An 18,207-nucleotide genomic window follows, 5' to 3' on the forward strand; every position below is an offset into this window, starting at 1 on the left:
TGTACATGGATTTATATAAAATGGATATAACTTTCTGGAAGCTATACATAGGCTTCAGGAACAGTGGACTGAAAAGCTGAATGGGTTGATGTCTATATTCTACCCTTTCATATTTCAAAAGTAAGGTTCTCCGCCTACTATATTAAGGGAGATAAGTGTAAGATCTGTGTTTTAGCTGTGTGGCAACCTTACTTCTGCATAGAATCCCATCTAAAGATGCAAGGTCTGGAGCAGCAGTATCTGCTGGGATCAGCTGCTACAACCAAGAATAAAGGGAACCTTGCCTGTCTGGTTTCCAGGTACTTCTTGGGCCCTTGAGAATGACTGACCCTATGTGGTCCTGTGTTGGGTTTCTTTGCTGTCCACCTTTGTCCTTGGAAGAACATAGCCAGATCGCAGGCTTTACATGAAACAGAGCAGTATGACCCAGACATGTGATGTGCCTCTTGTGAGCCTCCCTGCTTTCACCCCAAGACAGGCTATCCATGTTTTGGTGAAAACAGGGTAAAATACTAAGATTTCATGTATGAAAAGGATGGAATTATAGATTGTTTCCAGTATAAAAGATACAGTATGAAAAAAAGGTTGGTTAGGTTCTGAGCACACAAAAATGAGACAAATCAGTTTCAGTGCACAAAGCAGTAGGCATTTGAAGTAGCAGATCAGTAGCAAAGAACAAAGGAAAGGCAAATTTTCCATCCATCTAGCAGTTCCCTGCATTAAGCTGTCTTGCTGGTTTCTTAAATGCAAACTATGGGACAAAGTTCTTCTGGCCCCTTTATCTGGTTTTCCCTACTTGGTTTGGTTAATATCTGTCAATTGTCAGGTAATAGTTCATTTCCAGTTCTGAGGTGGGCACTGCAAGATTTTTATTATTGAAATATGTGGAGAGTTTACGATTGAATAGCTTGGCTAAATGGCACACTTGGCCTACAGATCCTCTCAGCCAAATCATCTGTATAGCAATGCCAGCAGCAGGTGACCTGGCTTTTTGCTTAAGCAGAGAGCTGCAGCTGCTTACAAAAGGGAGGTGTCTGCCCTTGGACATAGGTAAAATGTAGTCAGCATGGTTTGGTTCAGTGGACCACTCCAGGCCAACCATAACAAGGGCACAAATAATCTGTTTGTTCTATAGAATTCCTTCTATTTGTTAATTTTCATGAAGCGGGTAAATAAGTTAAAGGAGTGCATACATCGGTGAATATTAAAGACTGTTCTAGTACAAAATTTATCCGTGTAAGAATATCCTTGCTGAAAGAAGCAACTACTGGGCTATTCCAAAATGTGTTGAAAAAGGGAGCATTAGCTGTATTGCACTGAATAAGTGGTTTGCTGAATTGGACACCCCTTTATTAAAGAGGCACTGTCCAAAGAGACATAAAATAAAAGGTTTTGCTGAACACAATGCATGTTAAAATCCACAGATGTGTCAGGCAGGTGCCAAAACAACAATCCACTGATTGGACATTTTGTGGTGGTGTCCACAGCAGTTTCTCAAATTTCCAAATGAGCCCATAGGTCCAAAAAGGTCAAGAACCCTGCTATAGAGGGCGTGGCCATTATAAGCGGATGAGCTATAGCCCAGTTTCCACTGGGCACTCAAGAGTTCAGTTTTCCAGTAGTAATCACACCAGCAGGGGAGCACATGATAGGTGCCTGAGTCACTGCACAGCAACATTTAGTTGCCTGCACAGTTCCCAAGGATGGCGGCATTTGCACTGACTTTGTGTGTAAGAGAACAGCAGTACTGTTCTCTTGAAGACAGAGAGGTATAGTTAACATTACAGTACTTTTGTAACATTTCGTTCAGTAAGAGAAATGCCATTTAAATCCCTGGTCAGTTTCCAAGCAGCATGCCTTGTGAATTTTAAATATGGAATGTACTATCTCTCTGACTGAATGCATCTGTTTCTTTTCTGAGAAGAATCTTGAAGCATGTGCCTAGCTAATGTCAACACATCAGGTGATCTGTGCTTCAGAGAAGTTGGAATTGTACACAGAAATATATCTGAGCATTATCCAGTTTTTTAAAAGTAATACATGATGGCAGGATGAATAAAATATTTTTAAATTAAAAATCAGATTTTTAATATTAAAATTGAATTTCTTTGATTTAAATTGAATTTTTAAAATAAAATGCTTTTTGAGGAAAAATCCATATAAAGATAATTTTCTGTTTAAGATACACTCTAGTCCAAAGGTTATTCATCATGAAATAAGGATTAGTTTTTAACTATGTAGCATGAGGCTATATATTCATGCAATGTTTAAATTTGTTGGTAAATGAATTCACAATGCCATGTTCTTCCAGAGGTTTTTGTATGCTTAGTGGGCAATTTTTCTATCTAGAAGATATTATCACAGGTTTCAAAACTGTGAATTTTTGTCTGCAGAGATCACATGCCTCTTCTTCACAATGAAAATGTTGTAAAATAAACATACAAAATTGAGAAAAGACCTTAATTCCTTTGTTTCTTTGCAAATATGTGTACACAGAATCAGTCCACTGCTTCATAAGTGCTAAGTTTCAAAAAACTCAGCAAATAGAAGATTTTTGGAAGTGGAATAGATCTGCACAAGAAGTGAGGTGTGAGGAGGAAGGAAGGGGCAAGCAGTAAAAATGAAAGTGAAAAGCAGAATACTGCACAAGACTTTGGATCTTTTTGTGTGTAGCCTGAAGTTTATATCATATTATTCTTTCCCTGGAGGAGAAAACCTATAATGGCAGCAGACCATAAAAGAGACCCAATTTGGAAATAAGGAAGTGCATGCTAGGTAGAGGAAATGTTCCTCTACCTAGCATGCATGCAAATTATGTAGAAAACCATGATATAAATCTAGTCTTAGTGACTAGTGATTTAAATCAAATCCACCTTGTATGATGGTAGATAAGGCTGTGTAATTTAATATACACATCCCAGAGCAGCTAGCGTATGGTTGCAAGACAGTGATCTATCCAATTAATTCACATGGCCAAACTTGCTAAAGTTCCACATCACTGTGAGACCATTCTCTGGCCAGCTTTTTCCATGGTACGGAATGGTTATGTGGAATATTATGCACTTTCCAATTGAAAAGTGATTTTCATGGAGTGGGATTGCAGGGTTGGGGAGGGAGGAGAGAGAGAGAGCGTGTTATGCAAATCTTAAAATGATTTAATGGTAGATTATCTGATACTTCGACACATGAATGTACTTTTGGGACTCAGACCTTTTGGGACTCAGACCTAAGAATCCATGAAAATGTAATGTAGGAGACAGGATATACAAGTTATGGAGATTCTCCAATTATTTGATTTATTTGGGTCTCTTATCCAAAACTGTTATCCAAAAGATGTAGTTCATCTGTTTTTCATAGATTTTTTTGATATGAAGTCCTGAGAATCCACCAAAATCCTTCAAAAATGAGGAATGGACCTGAAATCAGGCTGGGAAAAAAAGATAAAAACTTCTTGTTCTAAGTTCTAATGCTGGAGATGCAGTCTATTTCTCCCCAGTGTTTATGTTTGTAGAACTATCAAATAGAACTGTCTCCTAGGTATGAGTTTCTAGTAGAGAAGGCATCCAACCCTTCCACTACTAATATTTTACCCTGATTATTATGCTTTGTAAAGTTCATAACATAACAGGTCTCTAGCTTGAACTACACAAACAAGCCTTAGATGCCTTTTAATTGAAAATGTATGCAGAATATATCTCCCTGCCCTGAGCAGAGGTTTTACAGAGATTCCGAGATTCCTTCCAACTCTGTTTTTCAAATACTTTCCCATGGAGAAAAAAGCAAAGTGTTACAACATTTGTGCTAAACTTCTGGGTTTTGGTGCTGTGATGACTTCATTTCAAAGGAAAAGGCGGCGATCAGTGAATTGTGATCAGTACTTGGTGGGCTGGTTCACCAATCATGCTAAGTCACTCTGTTAATAAGTCACTATGGACTGTTGTCTGCTAAACAACCCATGATACCGCTGACAAACAATGATGCTTGCTGGGGCTTGTTCCCAACGCCCACCCCCATTCTCTCTCAGCCCTCCTGTCAACCAGCACAGGTACCTTTGTGGCAGAACTCCTTACTGCGTCTAGTCCTGCATCAGCAAGCTTTTGCAGTTGGTTGCCAGGCCCCAAGGGAAACTCAGGAAACTCAGGATTGAGAGTTTCCCTTGGGACCGCGCAGCCATCAGATGGCCAAATGGAATTAATTTTTAGAGGCCTTATGAATGCAGCTTTTGTTGCACTATAGGGCAGGACTGACTCGCTGATATTTAACCCCACATACTGAAATCACTCCCTTGTCAATGCCTTGATCAATTCCATATTTCATTTTCCATTTTGGAGCTTGCCTGCTTAAAGGCCTTGTCACTGTAGGTTGATGTAAGAGCAGCACTCTCAAAGAGGCTTCTCACCAGCAACTTTTGGCTCCCCAATCCACTGCTTACTCCCACTAGTAAAACACTTCATTTTACGCTATAGTAAGAGTATCTTCTTGCACAGTTCCTTCCCTCCACCCTCTTTTTGCTTATCACTTCCCTTTCTGCTTGTCATCTTTCTCCATTGCTAGCTTTGACTAATGAACAGCTGCACTTCACAGTGTAGTAAGAACACACACTAGCAAAGCATCTTCCTTTTAGCTACATCTGGCTCCCTACTCCCTTTTCTACTTGCTTTCACCCTCCAGTTGCTGCTGTCACACCTTGATATTCACAGTTTTTAGGAACATGAGACAGAGGGCATTGTGAAGGGATAAGGGAAGATGGTAGCAGCATGAGTGAAATCCCAAGTGAAAGCAGGGCTTTTTGCCACTCTGTCTGGGCAACTCTTTAGCCATTCCCAGCAAACCATGATAAAATTGCCTTGCTGGGTTGATACAACATGACAAGCCACCATTGGTAATAACAACCTTGAAATAGTTGTAGATTCTCAAAGTGGCTTGTTTGTGAAAAAAATAAAATAAAATTAGCCCTACCCTGTAGAAACCATACTAGATTTGCTTGACACAAGAACTCACCGTGACTGATTACGGTGATTGCTGTGTCCTGTGAGCCAGGTCATTGGCATAGCCTGGGGATAAGACACCTGAATTTACAGAAGACATATGATTGCTCACAGCATATATATTTCAGGAAATAAGCAGGAAGAAATGTGAATCAGAGTTGTGATTGAAATCACTGATTTAAAGTTGATAACGTTGTCTTACTGATATTCTACCAACAATTTAAATTCAATTCACGCTGCTCCAAGCAATCATTCGTGTTCTTGATCTATACAGCCAATTTTAAATGAGTGCATTCCATCAAGTTTCCAGTTTTGCTAATTTATTATTATGCCACTTGGAACTTTAACAATTAAAACATACCACTTAACAACAAAGCAGAGCCTCTACGCTATTTCTAGGCATAATCTCAAACCTGTGTTCAATGTAGCCCAAGTTCTTTTGCACAAAAGAATTTGTAATTGTTTGAAGACAGGAAAGCGACCTGGAATTTCTGTTTGGTGTTTTCTGTAAATATGCAAGGGCATGAAACATGATTACTTACTTGACAACTTTCCAGATAGAAGGGTTGGTAATTACTGTGCAGAACAAGTGTTTCTTCATGTGGAAAAGGGAAAATGCCCTTCTGTTGACACCAAAATTTGCATAGTTTATTTACATAATGATAACTGGAATATGTGTTATTTATTGAGTCATACTTCATTTCTTGAACTTGAAAGTTGTCATTTTATGTTCATTGTTCATATTTTACATAGAAGAGCATGTTTTAAAATCGATTAAAATTTAAGTGTTTAATATCATATCCAGTTTGGTGTGTGTGTGTAGATTTTTAACATATTTGGACCAATTCAGATTTTAATTAGAAACTAAGATTATTTTGTGGGGAAGTAGCAATATAACAGAAAACTATTTTTAATGTACTGGTTTGGAGCATAATGGTGGCACATTTCTCTTTACCAGTTTTTTTTTTTTTTTAAGACACCAGCTATTTTCTTAAGGAAACTACCAGATGTGCAGGAACTTTTTCTGTGTCTTTTCTTGGGGCTAATTCACACATCTACAACTAGGGCTTCCTTTTCAAATTTATGCAGACTTGTTTGTCTGTGTGGATGTTTGCTTGGTTAACTTGCCTTGTGAATCTGCCACAAAGGCAAAGGTAGCCATGCTGTTCATCACATTAATGGTAGCAATTTATACTTGTATCTAACAATGAAGGGCTTCCAAACTACACCTCACCTCTGAGCACTCAGTCTGAACCGAAAGAAATCTGCATATTACTATTGCATACATACAATTTTCTCATAAGTAAGTGTTGCTTTCAAGTTTCCGTGTGTGTGTGTGTGTGTGTGTGTGTGTGTGTGTGTAGGGCAGAAAAGGTATGGTATGCCCTACAATAAGTCATCTGTCTTATTGATCTTGCTGTGACAGTTAAGCAGTACTGATACCTCTTCCCGTAGAAACTTGTAGGGGTAGCCAGGTTAGTCTGCTGATAGTCCATGGAAAATATGACATACTTGGTTAGTCTTATTTGTTTTTTCATTCTGTAGAAGGAAATGTGACTTGTAAGATATCCTTTGTGTAAGAATTCAGAAACAGCAAGGTTTCTTATCACAATAGAAATTCATCTGCATTTTACAGAGGTATTCAGAGAAGGTAATAGAGAAGCCCTGGGATCTCTGCCAGAATTCCAGAAGAAAATCCAAGAACCTGGATTCTTAATGCTTTTGTTATGACTCCATGATAGTGATTTCCTTCCATGGTCTGTACCTTGCAGATAAAATTTCCCTGAGGCTAACAGTGGCTAATGATGCAGCCTAACACTGAGGTTGGCAGGAAGATGTGGTTGGGTGTGGGGAAGTGCAAGGGAGCTTTGGCAGGATGAACAGTGTGTTTATTGTAATGATCTGGGAGCTCTTGCTAAGCTTGCAAAAGCCTTTGCATTAGTCAGGCCCATTTCCTGATAAGTGTTTCAGTTTCCTCTTTAGTTCCCCTTACATTTGAATGCATCCAGAACCTTCTGTGCCAAAACAGACATGATGTCACTGTATGCGCTCTCCTTTTCCTGCCTCTCAGCTAATGGCTGGGAGCTGATGTTGACCTTCCTCTTTCTTATTCAGATGCTGAGCCTGTCTGGCACTGGGTCCAGGCACAAATGATTATAATGCAAGCCTTAATTGGGGACTACTTGCTCATGATCTGGTGTAGTGCTGTACAGATGAAACTACTGGAGTCATTAGCACCATTAAGCACACTGGAATTGTCATCTCGGTAATAAAGAGAACATTTAAAAACCTGCATATTTTTGTTCCAACAATATAGATGACAATCAAGCTACTTCTAAATGCATTATGTATCTTTCTTCTATTTTTGTTTGTTTAGGATATATTATCAGGTACTTTTGTCTTTGAATTCTTGGAAAGAATTGAAATTCAAACACAAGTAACCTGCATCCAGCAGGAAAGGAGGGTAGGGTGGCAGTGTGAGAAGTACACACAGACCTTCATTTCCCAAACATGTTCTTCAGTTACTGTCAGGCAGGCTTCTACCAGAAAAAATGGGTTTCTGTTGAGATCTGTTGGGAGTCTCTGAGTGTGACTGTGTTGTATGGTGTAAGTAATCACTTCAATCTAGAAGAATTTTTTTAAAACTGTAACAGAACCAGCATTAAAGCAACAACAAAAGTTGGTTTGGAAGACTGATATATTATCACTATTGTATTTCCCATAATTTTTAATTCTTTACAATTGTCCACTCTTACTAAATTCTGCTTACAAAATTGTCTTTGGAACTGCACATTTTCCCTTTATTATAGCCAGCATTTCCCATAATTCCTAATTTTATTTTCTTGGGAGTTTTGGGGAACTTTCTGTCTAGAATAGAAACTGGTTGAATTTTGTTAAGAATTGGTTTGCTGATAGAAGGGGATTATCGTGTCAGATAATTCACTGGGTGTTCACTAGCTTCATATTTGGAGACTGTACACCTTTCAACTGAAAAAGTACATATTAGTCTTTTTATGGTAATGTAAGAAACTGGTGGACATGGTACATGTGTGTGGGAAAGGAAGTACTTGTTTGAAAATAGTGGGAGGAAATATCTGAACTGCTTCCAGTGGAACAATTATGAACTGGAACTATTTCATATTTTGCCTGCTTTTTTTTGAAAGAGGAGAGTTGGTCATAGAAGTAGATGTCATGGGGATAGAAAAGGTGAGATCACTTCTTTAGCTGGGAGTTCCCTTATAATACCAACCAGACTTGAAGTATTTGGAAAAGTAGCAATCCCAAGCTCCTTCTCTCTAATGCTTCTTACTTAATGGAGATGTTTAGGCAGTACTGAAAAGCAACCACCAACCCCATAGCTGAAAGCAGCTTTGACACTGAGGGCAGCTGAGAAATTAACCAAAGGTTCATGTGTGGGTTTATAATATTTCTGTAGTCTAGAATAATTTTGTGCATGTGAAATTGATTCTTACAGGATTTTAAAAACTGCTGGCTGTGCATTTACACAAAAAGAATTAGTTTAGCCGTACACAAACTACCAGTGAATATCAAAGTTGTTAATGAGGGTTTGAAATTGTTTTTTGTCTGAAACAGAATGGGCTTGGATGTAACAAAAGATACGTGTACCTTTACTTTTCATTACACATTCTGCAATCATTTGCCTTTATGCAACCATAAGTCCATTTCTTGCCGTATGCCTCCTGCTGGCTGTTAAGATAGTCATATGGGAACTTGCTTTGGACGAAGGGCAGGACTTCTCTGTTGTGGATCTCATTTGACGAAAGAATCCCACAGCTTAAGTCTGACACAGCAGACATTTCAAAAGAAAACAAAGACCACTTTCAGAGACTTGAGAAGGGAAGCTTAATTTAGATATTCTGGTTTTAACTGCATTGAAATTGTGTGAAGTATTGTTGTTCTTGTTGTTTTAAAGTTGAACTCCCCATGCACTTTGTATTGGGCATTCCATTTCATTCCCCCTCCCCTTCAGCTTAATTTTCTCTCTTTCCACCCGTTTAAGACACAATATTATTTGGTCACTGAGCATTCTTAGCTTGAATTGGGCCATGTTGAGAGCAAAAGGTTTTCCCTTGGGGGTTCTCTCTTTTGGAGAATGAGAGCTTTGTTTTGTTTGTTTGCTGCTACAAACCAGGGTAACCCCTTTGAACATGCTGATACCTCCCCATCTGTCTTCAGTAGCCCCCTTTTGGCTATATAACTGCCATAACTAAGTTCTTGAGTTCATTCTTAATATACATGATAGAATGCAGGAAGCTTTTCCTTGCTAAGTTGCAGCTTTTCATGATTCACTCCAATTGAAAAAAGGAAATGGAGACAAAGTTAGTTTCTCTGTAAAACTCTAGTTTTAGAACTACCTTGAATGATGTAAATAGCTAAAACAGAAACAATCGTTCAACATTCCTAGGAGATTTTTAGGAAGTTTATTTCCACAGTTAACCTAAACTGACCTTTTCCCAACATAAACACGTTGGCCTTCATCCAAAATTCCTGCAACTTCAAAGTGCACATAGAGCTCCTTGTAAGGAGGATCTGTTCCATTCACTTCAGTGCCAGAATATGTGTGGAACGTTGCCTGCCATCAAAGTGAATGATGAAACACTGGCTTGCACAGAATTGTGTGGGTACATTAGAACTTGCCTGTACGCCTTTGAATCTGTGGATTGCATTTGTCTGAATGTGTCTCTTCCTTCTATGGCAAACTAAGAGAACAAAATAAGACAGCAAAAGGGAAAGGAAAAGTATTGAGGGGAAAGCTGACAAAATGGAGGGTGGGCGGAGGGATGGAAACATTCAGGAATAAAAACATTGTGATCAGGGTATTCCTAGGGCTTTTTGTATTACTTTGGAGGAATTGTTTCCCCACCAGAATTGTCCTGGGTTCTGCCCCTGCCCCAAGCCTTCACATTTCTAGTTGAAAAGAAAAAAGCTATTTGTCAAACAAATTATCAGTGATTTGACAATTCCATTCAATTTTCAGAAAGGAGAGTTCTAGTTAAGTGGAAATGCGTTGGTAGAATGCAGAAATCAAATCAAACATAGTTTGGATATTCTGTAGAATTTGGAAACTCAAGAATGTTATAGAAACAGCTTTCATAAATAAAATTTCAAAATTCAACAGCTTATGAATGTACTCAATCATATGTGTATGTTCCTTGAGACAGCAGGTGAAATTTAAACAGAATTTCCCCTCCCCCAGAAGCTTCCTATGCCCCACAATCCTCTGTAGCAGAGTTGAGATGTATGTAGGGCAGCTGAAGGAAAGAGGCTGCTATATTAGTGGTGGTCTGCCAGGATTGGATAAACCCTATAGTTTCTTAAATTGGTATCTCCTCTTAGAATATTATTTTCAGTTACAGTTGAAGTTAGGGGGTGCCCCCCCCCTTCAGGGCTGGACCCTTGAATCTTCATTTGGAGCCCCAACTGCCCCACCATCCTGCTGGTCATGGGTATTTGTTCAGTTCATAAAGTTACAGAGGTCCTGACAGTCTTGTTGCATCTGATCCCCTGGGTTATCTGGCTTTTTGCTTATGTGTACCACTGTTCCCTCTCCTGCCTGTTCTTTCTGCATGAAGACTTCCCCCCCTGAAATCAGATGTTCTCTTTGCTCCTGGCCATATATCAGTTTTTACAGATAAGGTTTCCTTAGGAGTTAGAGTCCCTTTAAAACACACACAACCTAGAACATATATAAATTAGTATGTGAATATTTGTGCATTTCAAGGTCAGAGCACCAGATCATTTTGGTATCTAGCACTGCTGCTATCAACTCATGAGATATTATATAAAAAGAGGTGATGGCTCTTCAGACGACCTAGGCAGATACTGTGCTGCTTTTGTATATACTAAATAACATATAATGGTAATTTACTTTTTTCTTCATGGTCTCTGTGCAGTACCCATATGGGCCCTGTGCATGCATGGAGTCTGTTGCTGGGAAGATTCAATAGCTAAGAGCATTTTGGTGGTCTAGCACTCCCTCTCCCACCTCACCACCCAAAGGAACCTAAGAGGGAGGAGCTCCCACCATTTCCTTGGTCCTGAAGACTGATCCTCCAGATTAATTGGCTTCTCATACTCATGGCAGTGACTGTCTCAGTATTTTCCTGGCCAGGCTTCAGATGCAACCACATCAGCTGTGGATGCAACCTTCAGTCTTGCAGTCAGCCATCCATGGTGGTGACTCTGGATGCCTGCTACGATCCGATCCAGTCTTGCCTGAAGGACACAGTGTGCCAGCCTTTCCAAGGGAATACTCTCCCTTAGTCCCAAGCCATCATTTACAATCACAGCAGATGCCTCCCTGTTTGTCTATGGTTCACTGCAGATAAAAGGAACATAGAACAAGTTGGAAGCTTGCACAAGCACATAAACTACCTTGAGTTGCTTGTAGTGAAAAAAGCCTAGTGGGCTCGTGGAGCAAAAGGAAACTTGGCATCTTCAAGTGGCAGATGGACTCAGAGACTCTGCACAAAATCTTCAGGACAGGAGAGAGTGGGAGGACTGAGGGCAGGAGCGCTCTGGGAGATGCATTCCTGCTATGCTGGATCTAGACTCTGTTTTACTTTTTTCCTGCATTTCCTCTGATAATTGCGAGTAAATGTGTATGTTCCGTGGGATGCCTTGGATCGCCTGGTGGCCAAGGCATCCTTGGTTTACCAGGCTACTGAATATGTCCAAGAGAAACTACATCTGGCTTATGCTGATATCAGACCTGATCTCGGGATCAGGAGAGGATCCTTCACCTGGTTGTCAACACCCTCCATCTTAACAGCATGGAGTTTCCATCCCTAGGGTGCACACACTTCTTCATGTACAATTGAATTTCATTCTAGAGGTAGCCTCAAAAGCAGAGAACAGGAAATCGTCTGTGGTGAAGTGGAAAGCTTTACCTTTGCCAGCACCAAAGGCTTCAATCCCAAGAGCTCTTCCTCTACCTGGTCATCCTGCTTCAGTGTGGATTAAAGGCATTGTCTGTGAGAATTCACCTAGCAACCATTTTCTTTTTCCAAGAAATTCAAGGCTCATCAGCTTTTTCACGTCCGATGAGTAGGCACTTCTTAAAGGGACTAAGGAACACTCTCCCACCTACTCGATTGCTGATGCTGTCTTGGAGCTTGTCTGTGATTTTGCAAGCTCTAATGAGGAAATCATTTGAACCCCTTGCAACAATCCATCTCATCTTTTGTCATGGAAGGTGGCATTCCCAGTGACATTTAGATCTGCCTGATACTCCAGTGAACTCTGTGTTCTACGGATAGATACTTCATGCCTGTCTTTCATCAGGACAAAGTGGTGTTGTATCTAGATCCTTTTTTTCTTCCCAAAGGTGGTATCATTTTTTTCATTCTTACCGGGACATTGCTTTGGTTGCTTTTTTCCCATCAACATCCGGCTCAGTGGAGTCTACATTGCATACCTTGGACATGTGTAGAGCACTGGTGGTCTAACACTCCAGAACAGAATCTTTTCTTCAGATTTCCATACTTTTTGTTCACTAAGAAAGCAATGCAAAGGGACAGCCTTTCAGTGAAAGACTTTCAGTGGACAGTTTCATTGGTTCACGGACTGTCAGAACTGCAACTCCTGGTGCAGCTGAAAGCACACTTGATTCGAGCAGTAGTGACTTTGACAGCATTGCATGCAGGTATCCCATTACCAGACCTGTGCAAGGTGGGACATAATCAACACCATTTTGCTCTTTTGCTAAGCAGTACCACCTTGATGTTCAAATCAGGGCTGATCACATGTTCAGGTGATCAGTCCTCTCGCTGATACTCCAATGACAAGCCTACTCACCATCCAGGAATAGGTCAGTTTGCTAATCACCCGTGTGGGTGTGGGTGTGATACACGGAGGCCACAAAGAAGAAAGACAGATTGCTTACCTGTAACTGTTGTTCTTCAGATGGTCATCTGGGCATTCACATAACCCGCCCATCTATGCCACCAGATGTCATGAGCAATGGAGCACTCTGTCCTTATGTGTTTGCCTGTCCTTTTCCCTTTACTGTACCACACTGAAAGTACAGTTGGTACTACTGATACTCCCTTGGTCCTGAGTCCACCAGGCAGTCTTGTTTGGAGCTGAGGGAAATGGTTTGGAGCACCTCTGTTTTATATGGATGCTGGGGTGGGGGAGGGAGTCCCACCAAAACACTTTTAGATATTGAATCTTCCTGGTGACAAGTTCCATGCAGACACAGAGCCCACAAGTTTGAATAGAGAGATGACCACTTGAAGATCAACAGGTATAGGTAAGCAACATGTCTTATCTGAAAAAACCTTAATATTGCTCAGAAATATACTAAATGTATTCTGCAGATTTACATACTTGTAGGCTTGCAAGCATAATACTCTGCATGTGTACTCAGAAGTAAGTCCTGGAGTTCAATAGAACTTACCAGGTAAGTGGGTATTAAATTGCAGTCTATGAACAGTCAGAATTGTAGCTCCTGGTGTGACTGAAAATACACTTGATTTGAACGGTAGTGACTATTATTTTTTATTTTATTTTATTTTATTTTATTTTATTTTGGAGACTTCTATGCCGCCCCATTCACCGAAGCCTCGGAGCGGCTCACAACCATAAATAAATAGAATCCAATAAAACAATATAAATTAACAATATAAATTAAGTTGCCTGGCCAAAGAATAAAATAAATAAATAAATAATATTAAAATAACATTTGAATAAAAAGGTCTTCGCCTGGCGCCAAAAAACAAATAACGACAGTGCCAGGCGGACCTCTCTGAGGAGCGCATTCCATAGATTGGGCGCCACCGCAGAGAAAGCCCTCCTCCGAGTACTTGCCCTCCTAATTTCCTTCACGGAGGGTCCCCGGAGAAGGGCGGGTGGGCATATATGGACATAAGTGCTTCTTCAGGTAACCAGGACCCAAGCCATTAAGGGCTTTAGAGGTCATCACCAACACCTTGAATTGGGCCTGGACTTCAATGGGAAGCCAGTGAAGCTGACAGAGGACTGGAGTCATGTGAACATAATGCCCAGTCCCCGTCAGCAGCCTGGCAGCTCTATTTTGAACCAATTGAAGTATCTGGACCATCTTCAAGGGCAGCCCCACGTAGAGTGCATTACAGAAGTCAAGTCGGGAAGTCACCAACGCGTGTGTCACTGTCGCCAGGCAGTCGTTCTCCAGGTAGGGGCGCAGCTGATGGATCAGCCGAAGCTGAAAGAAAGCGCTCCTCGCCACCGCTGTCACCTGAACTTCCAGTGAAAGCTCTGGGTTGAGGGGCACTCCCAAGCTGCGGACCTTGTCCCTAAGAGGGAGTGCAACCCCTTTACTTTATGTTGTGTGTGTGTTTATCAGTTGTCCTGAAGAGGGAAACCTGTGCACAGAAAGAGTGATAATAAAATAATCAATAAATTGTTAAATTATTGATGGGAAAGCTGAGTTTGTCTTTGGTATTAGACTGAGTAGTTTGAGCCAAGTTGTAATGCAAGTGTTTGAAGTTGCTTTACAGTTAACAGTTTACTGTTTAATTTCAGCTTAGACTGATAAAGTAGTATGCTGTTTCTATAAAATACGTACGAACTTTGTCCTGATGGAAAACTGCCATAGTTTGATACCCAAGGATCAATCAATACTGTCTGGAATCCTTGGGAGCAATTTGCCCTGTAGGTATTGTTTTTTCAGGTACCTGTTAGCTGCACATTGCTTATTGCTCTAGATTATAGAAAACATAGAAAACAGAGCGAGTCAGTATGGGTCTCCCGGGCCATCTAGTCTGACCTCCGGCACCAGCCGGCTCTGCTCACGACATGCCCACCATGTGGACGTCCAGCCTATCCTTGAACACCCGCACCGATGGGGCCTCAACGACCTCTCGTGGAAGCCCATTCCACACCCTCGGGGTCCTGACTGTCAGGAAGTGCTTCCTGTCATCCAAACGAAACCTTGGCTCCCTGAGCTTTGCTCCGTTGGAGCACGTTCTGCCTTCCTCTGCAAGGGAGAACAGGTCTCTACCCATCTCCATGTGACATCCCCTCACATATCTGTATGTTGCCAACATATCCTCTCTGAGTGTCCTCTTCTCCAGGCTGAAGAGACCGAGTTCCCTCAGTCTCGCCTCATGCCCCATCCCCTGCAAACCGGCCACCAACCTTGTGGCCCTACGCTGCACTGACTGCAACCTGGCTATATTCTTTCTGTAATGAGGGGCCCAAAACTGAACACAGTACTCTAGTTGCGGGCGCATTAGAGTCGTGTAGAGTGGTAGTAATACCTCTCTTGATCTAGAAGCCACACTTCTGGCTCTGCAACCAAGGGTGGCGTTCGCCCTCTTGACCACCGCATCACACTGCTGACTCATGTTTAGCCTGCAGTCAGCCAGCACCCCGGGGTCCCTTTCACAAGTGCTACTCTCCAGCCACTTATCACCTAACCTGTACTTATGACAGCTGTTCCTATGCCCCAAGTGCAAGACATTGCACTTATCCACATTGAACGCCATCCTGTTGTTTATATTGTTGTGTGGCATTAGTCTTGAGCCATTTCAGATCGGAGAATCATCTTTAGACCTCATGTGTATTTGGGAGCACATTTATGTTTTGCTATCGTGCTGCTGTTATGACTTATCTTAGCTCGTGCTGTGACCCAGTATTGAGTCTTGACCCACTGATAAAAGACCAGTGGTCTGTGGGAAGCTGATGCATCCTTCCTTAATTAAGATTAATTATGTGGTCCCTTCCATTGTAGCTTCTCTGAAGCTGGAACAGGTTTTAATATGAAGCATTGACATAAGTGTAAATACAATATTTTTCAAATTGAATGCTGCTACACAAGAACTTTCAGCATTACTCAACAGAAATACTGCTCTATTCTGGAATGGGAAACTGGTAGGTCAAAACATCTGGAAGGCCACAACTCCTGTGAACCCTCACCAGTAGCTATGCTGGCTTCAGCTGATAGGAGTTGTAGGTCAGAGGTCCACAAATTGCCCAGCCATATCATGTGCAAACAGTAAAGAATTAATTCCTACTTCTCAGACTTGGAGTTTCTCTGTCTTTATTGAAGCTGCCAGGCAGTTTGCTAGCAAAAAGGGTCTGATGGTTGGGATACCTGAGGGAATGGTTAAGGTTGACAGTCATGCACTTTTTTATCCCATGCTTCATATCATGTGTCCTTTCAGTTTGGGTTGGGCCCTACAATTGAAATTTCCTGCTCTCTTAGTACCTGCATTCTTTGAAAAATTGAAATTGTATAAAATTTCAGCTTCATTTTTCTCACCTCAATGTGATGGCTCTGTTTACTCCTTTCATTATACTGCAACACACACACACACACACACACACACACATGCGTGTAACTTCTATCAGTGAAGATTCTTCATTTTCTTTCACAGAGTGATCGTCTTCTTATTAAAGGGGGGAGAATAGTCAATGATGACCAGTCATTCTATGCTGACATTTACATGGAAGATGGTCTTATAAAGTAAGTACACATTTGATGTAGCCTGTTTTGTTAATAATCTACATATATCTCACCTTGAAGAGAGAAATGGGATTGCAAGAATTCTTTTTTGCTGGTTTATGTTGGGTGTTCATCATGTTAATTGTAAATAGTCTATGACAGGAGTGGAAGACTTGAGGCACAGGAGCCTTTGGCCTTGCCAACCACTGGTATGTGGCCACTGAGAGCTTCCTCAGAATGGAAGTTCACTACTTTCATGGCATGTACTTCTATATCTGTGCATTTAAGCTGTCATATTCCCAAAATAGCCTTTGCTGAAGAGAACTTTTATTTGGTTTCTGGCTTTCCTGTTGCATCATAAAATGACTGCTACTTTTATTTATGCTATTACAATAATGAGAGCCAGTGTGGTGTAGTGACTGAGAGCATGGGACTGCAGCTCAGACGATCTGGGTTTCAATCACCACTCATCCCTGGAGCTCACTGCATTCTTTGCACCACTCATAATCTTCACAGGGTTGTTGCTGCGAGGATAAGATTGAAAGGAGGAGAACTGTGTAAGCCACCTTAAGTTCCTTGAAAGGAGAGACTAGATATAAATATATACATTATTTATTATTTATTGTTATATATTATTATATTCCACCCCTATTCCTCCAAGAAAACCAAAGCAGCTTACATGATCCACTCCCTCACAACAACCCTACAAGGTGGGCTAGGCTGAGTCAGTGACTAGTCCAGAATCACCCAAGAATCTTCATGTTTGAGTAAGAACTAGAAGCTAGATCTCTCTGTACCACGGCAACTGTTTCATCATGCTAGCTAAAGATGGTAAATGATTGCTTTAAAGAAGCTGTGTCTTTAAAATCCTGAGGGACTTTAGGCAAAAGCTGTGATGCCTGGTGTTTTATTTGGCTTCTGGTTGTGTTTATGGAGTCACAGTAATGACTCTGGTGGTTAAAGGCTAAAACTGTTCAGCTGTGGAAATACATGCAATTAGGATTAAATCCCACAGCAGTGGGGTTTAAATTGTGGAATATTTTATAGAGAAGGAACTCAACTTTTTTGCTCTGAAAGTATAAATGCAAATATCCAAGCACTTCTGCTGGATTTTTTTAAAGTGACAACAAGGCAACTTAGTAGTATCTAAAACAAGGGAATGTTCCATTTGTTCAGAGCATGAGTAAAAGTCAGTGTAGGATGCAAGGCTCTGGCAGTGGGCACATGCCCCTGATCTCCAAGGCATACTGTCATACTGCAGAACAGGAAGTACTTCTTGTGCTGGGACACAGAACAAGGCTTTGCTGAGGGTGAGTGTGTGCACAGTAACTTGCAGAAACACACGATCCTTTGCATATTCTTATCCCAAACATTAACAACCAATACTTTGAAGCAGACTCACCAATGGATTAGGGTATTTTGCAGTATTTAGCTCTAGCTGCAGTATTTTATACTATTTGAAGTGTAGGAGTACTTTTCAAAGGCAGCCTCTTATCAAACATGTTATAAAAGTCTACCCTTGATATTACTAAAATTTAGATTTGTAGGGATTCCTTCAGTTGGTGACCCTGCTGAAGTGTAGTTGGCATCTAGAATGGAGAGATAACCCAGGCAGTTAAAATTATTTCTAAATGCCCTCTGCATTTGTGCTGCACTCAAGTTCTTTGGTTTTCTGATGAGGTTCAGTCTTTGAAATACTCAGATAGATGGGTAGATTGTTGACAGAAGAAAATTTGGAATGAATCTGACCACACATGGGCAATCTGA

The 18,207-nt window shown here is 40.9% G+C and overlaps 1 protein-coding gene across 3 annotated transcripts in view; it reads left to right on the forward strand.

The window, feature by feature from the left end:
* DPYSL3 (dihydropyrimidinase like 3) overlaps window positions 1-18,207 on the forward strand; it is a 79,939-nt gene that overhangs the window by 33,323 nt on the left and 28,409 nt on the right. For all 3 annotated transcript variants that reach the window (XM_044454130.1, XM_044454131.1, XM_044454132.1), the window contains exon 2: window positions 16,373-16,461. In XM_044454130.1, the coding sequence (XP_044310065.1) occupies window positions 16,373-16,461 (89 nt within the window). The remainder of the gene's footprint in view (window positions 1-16,372; window positions 16,462-18,207) is intronic.

This window comes from Varanus komodoensis, unplaced genomic scaffold, assembly GCF_004798865.1.
Source record: "Varanus komodoensis strain SLA01 unplaced genomic scaffold, ASM479886v1 scaffold7_3, whole genome shotgun sequence".
Taxonomy (NCBI): Eukaryota; Metazoa; Chordata; class Lepidosauria; order Squamata; family Varanidae; genus Varanus; species Varanus komodoensis.